Genomic DNA, 4,808 nt, shown 5'->3' with positions numbered 1-4,808 from the left:
GTTGTTACCACATTCATTAAATGCATTTCAAGTCTCTCATGGACAGTGAAACTAAAAGACAATGCAATGTTATTGTGTCCATAACTGGTGAATATGTCTCGTCATAATCGACACTAGGCTGTTGTGAAAATTCTTGTGCAACAAGGCGTGCTTTATACATTTGTATTTTATTTTTTCCATTTCTTTTTCACACAAAGACCCATTTATTGCCAACAGGCTTAACACCGTTAGGTGTTTAAGTTATAGGTCCAAAAACTTCACGTTTGGTAAGTGAATTCAATTCAGATTTAATTGTTTCTTGTCATTTTGGCCAGTCATTTCTTTATCGATATTCTGTGACAGATCGAGGTTCAAGATCCTCACTATCTTCATGATTTTTGTTGCAACATTATATGCAAAGACATAATCCACTACTATTTCAGATAGATTCAAAGTAGTTTCAACATCACTTGAATTTATGGATAGTTTCTCATTTTTTTTGAGTCTCAGGCTTATTAATTCCTTTAGGAATATTAAAATTGCTCAAATCTTGAACTTTCATATAAGGAGTCTCATCTTGACTATTTGTTTTTCTTTTTCTAGGATTTCGATCCTTATAACCTAATGGTCTACCACGCTTCAAGCGTGCTTTAGATTCATCAGCTATGAACTATTGGATGGTCTTTTAGGGACATCAGTTCGAATTGGGTCATTCTCTGCAGGAATATATGATTTAGTGATTCTTTTCAAATCTATAAATGCGTTTGATATTTGATTTGTAATTTTCTGCAGATGAATAATTTTTTGTACTTTTTGCTCACAAATAGGAGCACGTGGATCAAGATGAGATAGTGATGAATTTTTCCACAAAATTTATCTTTTGATGTCACTATCTTCTCCCCTGATTTTGAGAAAACTATCTCATCAAGTCGATAATCCACAAATCGAGCAGTGAACATATCTCCCATTAATGGTTCAAGATAGTGAATAATGAAGGGTGATTCAAACTCAACATAAATTCCTAACCTTCTTTGGGGGGCTATCTTGGTGCGGTTTGGTGGTGCTATAGGCACATATACACCGCATCACAAAAATTTCAGATGAGATATATTAGGTTCTTGACCCAAAATCAATTGCAACAGAGAAAATTTATGATAATTTATCGGTCTAAGACGAACAAGTGTTGTAGCATGCAAAATTGCATGACCCCAAACAGAAGTGGGCAACTTAATTTTCATAAGCAATGGTCTTGCTATCAACTGCAGATGTTTAATTAATGACTTAGCAAGGCCATTTTAAGTGTGAACATGAGGTACAGGACGTTCCACTCTTATCCCAATAGATAAGCAATGGTTATTAAATCTTGGGATAAAAATTCTGCATCATTATCAAGGCGAATAGACTTAATTTGATTATCAGAAAATTGTGCCCATAATCATATTATTTGTGCCAATAATTTTGCAAATGCCAAGTTGCGAGATGACAAAAGGCACACATGGAACCATCTAGAGGAAACATCTATTAGGACTATAAAGTATAAACGACCCACTAGGTGGGTGAATGGGTCCAGAAATATCCCCATGTATGCGTTTCAAGAACGCGGGGGACTCAATCCCAACTTTTATTGGCGATGGCCTCACAATCATCTTGTCTTGATAACAAGCATTGCATGAAAATTCACCATTCGATAGAACCTTCAAGTTCTTTAATGGATGCCCATTTGAATTTTCTATGGTTTGTCTCATCATTATAGATTCAGGATGTCCCAGACGATCATGTCAAAGTACGAAAGTATTGGAATTAGTAAACTTCTTGTTTACTATGGAATGTGCCTCAATTGCACAAATCTTTGTCCAATACAGGCTAGAAGATAAAGCAGGGAACTTTTCTATAACACTTGTCTGCCCAAAAACATTCTTGGTGATACCAAGATATTCAAGATTCATCTCATCGAATATCTTGATATGATAACTATTTTTGCGGATATCTTTAAAACTCATCAAGTTTCTCCGAGATGTAGGAGAAAATATAGCATTATTTATGATGAGTTTAGTTCCCTTGGGCAAGATTATAATGGCTTTCCCGAAGCCTTTAAGTAAATTAGCACTATTAGAAATTGAAGTAACATTAGTCCTGCCCATGTTTAGATGAGAGAAATATTTCTCTTCTTTGAATATCGTATGTGTAGGGCCAGAATTAATCAAACAAATATCTTCATAATTGGACAGCTTACTTTAAAAATTATTCATATCTTAGCCTTAGCCGTCAAATTTGAGACGATGGAGTCTCGTGCTGATAACATGTTATAAAACAATAAAGAATAAAGAAGAAGAGCAGGGAGAATAGAGAGAGTAATTGTTATTTCTCTTGAGAGGTGATTTACAATGAAAGAAACCCTTCATTTATAAGGAAAATTTACTGCTAATTGCTGAGTAAAAGACAAATACTTCAAATCCTAATAGACATCAAGTAGATCTTGATAGATCTTGATAGACATTCACTATAATTGATAGTAATATCATAACAGAACCCACTTTTTTTTTACACTTTTTTCAATCAAAATGTGTTTCAATTTTTTTTTTTTAAATTATTTTTGTTACGTCAGCCATTAAGGGGTTAATATAAATTTACGCGAAAGTTATTTGAGGTAAATAATTACGTATAAAATTAAAGTGATAAAGTAGGTTGTGCGATAAGTTCAGAAGTGAAATGATGATTTTTTTTCTAAATTGGATATATAATAAAAGTACAAAACAATGAAGGCATGAAGTAGTTCGTATTTACCATGAGTGTTGAAGAGTAAAAACAGCACGGCGAGGAACCATATTGGGGGACTGAGAAAAACATATAAAAAAACAGATTAGTAAGAAGATTATTATTAATTTAACAAAAGTTAAAGATTGAAAGAGTTAAGTAACCTGATTCCTACAACCACTTTAAAATCTTCTTCAAGTGATCGTTTGATGTACTTCCTGAAATCGAATTTTTGGTGGCTCTGAGGTGCTAAATGCGCCTGATCAGCATATTTGATCAAACTGTTAATTCAATTTTTTTTAAAATAACTAAATGCATATCCAATTAAGATTTATTTGTCATGTGTAAAATTAATCAAAAACAAATGAAGCTGAAGTTACCGTTATGAATCCATGCCTTAGTGTTAAGTAATCAACTTTTGGGACAGATCTTACGAATTGCCTAAAGAAACAAACCTGCAAAAATGGCCAAGCTAAAATTATCTATATCTATAATCTATAGCTATAATTTATATCTATAATCTATAATATATTAAAATATGAACTGTCTTAAAAATGTTATTTAAACTTTTCGCACTTTAATAAAAGTCTTTGCTTTAAACAAAATCATCTTTTTTTTTAATATTTAAAAATTAATTAAATATATTTATAATAAATATTTCCTTATTAGAACTCCAAATTACTAATATTAAGAAAATAATAAAAATAGTGATTAATATTAATGTTATAAATGGACAAAATAGAGGAAAGAGTCCAAAACTTTTCTTTGGGTAAAAAGTCACGTACTACCTCCATCTCAAATTATCCGTCTCAAATTGAGATGACACATTAATTAAAAAAAAATAATTAATAACACGACTAGTTTATCATAGTGTTCCTATTAAATGATGTTTATATTTTAATTTGAAGAAAAAATAATTAATGCAAAAAATGATAAAATATGAAAAAAATTGTCTTTTCTTAATTAATGAAAAAGGACAGGTAAAATAAAAAATTAAATTAGAAAATTTGAGAAGGATAATTTAAGACGGAGGAAGTATTTTTTTTCAAAAATCCAAAACAATGGACTTACTTTCTAGGAAAATGTATTTTTTAAACTAAAAATTACACAAATACACAACTTATATTTTCAATATTACAAAAAATCTCAACTCCCTAAATATATTACAAAAATTCCAACATATACATAGAATGCTATGTATATGTCGGCTATGTTATGTACTATTAATAGGGGGAGAGAGAGAGAGTAAAGCAATTTAAAAAGTGGGAGAGAATTTAATTACTTCCAAAAGGGTTGGTATTTATGTTATTTATATATTTTTTAATACATTGATTAAAGTCTTGATTCTATATATTTTGGAAAGTAATATTATGAAAGTAATTAATAATAACAATAATTTGAGGAAAGAAATGAAAAAAATAATTTTATCTATTGCGGAATCTTTTAACAAAGAGCAAAATTAAAATTTCTGGTGGTGAATATATACGTGCTTACAATAAAATATATGTCATGTTTACATTATTATTTTAAAGTGTCAAAGATCTTTGAAAAGTAATTTAAACTTTTTATACTTCATTAAAAACTTTTACTATATACATAATCACTTAATTTTAAATAATCAAAAGTTATATCATGCAAGACACGTGTGGTTAAACTAGTTAGATTAAAAAAGGAAGAATATGTAGGTTTTTCTTTTATAGGCATAAGGAATAGCAACAAAAAGGCAAAAAAAAAAAAAAAATGAGAGGAGAGGAGAAAGTCGATTCACCATCAAGCACAATGAGAAGTTGACTACAGTCAAATATAAGAATAGATAATAATTCTTATTTCAATTTTCAAGATTGCAATAAAATAAATATAGATAGCAAATCAAATGTGAACACCGATCTATGATTTCTTAATCTAGGATAAAATATTTCACTATGCATAACTATTTTAATTTTGAAGTCAAAAGTCAATAATTGAAAAGGTTCCAACTATTCATCGTCGAACGATCTTTAATTGGCTAGGTAACGTAATGCTCTTTCCTTCCTTGTAAGTTTCTTAAACAATTAAACCTCCACAAATTACGAGGA

At 30.0% G+C, this 4,808-nt stretch overlaps 1 protein-coding gene across 1 annotated transcript in view; it reads right to left on the bottom strand.

The window, feature by feature from the left end:
* LOC107873088 (MLO-like protein 6) overlaps positions 1-3,188 on the bottom strand; it is a gene marked incomplete at its 5' end in the record, with an annotated part of 9,625 nt that extends 6,437 nt beyond the window's left edge. Inside the window, 3 exon segments of the mRNA XM_047414907.1 lie at positions 2,764-2,813; positions 2,898-2,992; positions 3,114-3,188. Of these exon segments, the coding sequence (XP_047270863.1) occupies positions 2,764-2,813; positions 2,898-2,992; positions 3,114-3,188 (220 nt within the window).
* Between the last annotated feature and the right edge of the window lie 1,620 nt (positions 3,189-4,808).

This window comes from Capsicum annuum, chromosome 6, assembly GCF_002878395.1.
Source record: "Capsicum annuum cultivar UCD-10X-F1 chromosome 6, UCD10Xv1.1, whole genome shotgun sequence".
NCBI classification, from domain to species: Eukaryota; Viridiplantae; Streptophyta; class Magnoliopsida; order Solanales; family Solanaceae; genus Capsicum; species Capsicum annuum.
Note: the sequence above shows the minus strand (reverse complement) of the source record. Positions and strands in the feature narration are given on the sequence as shown.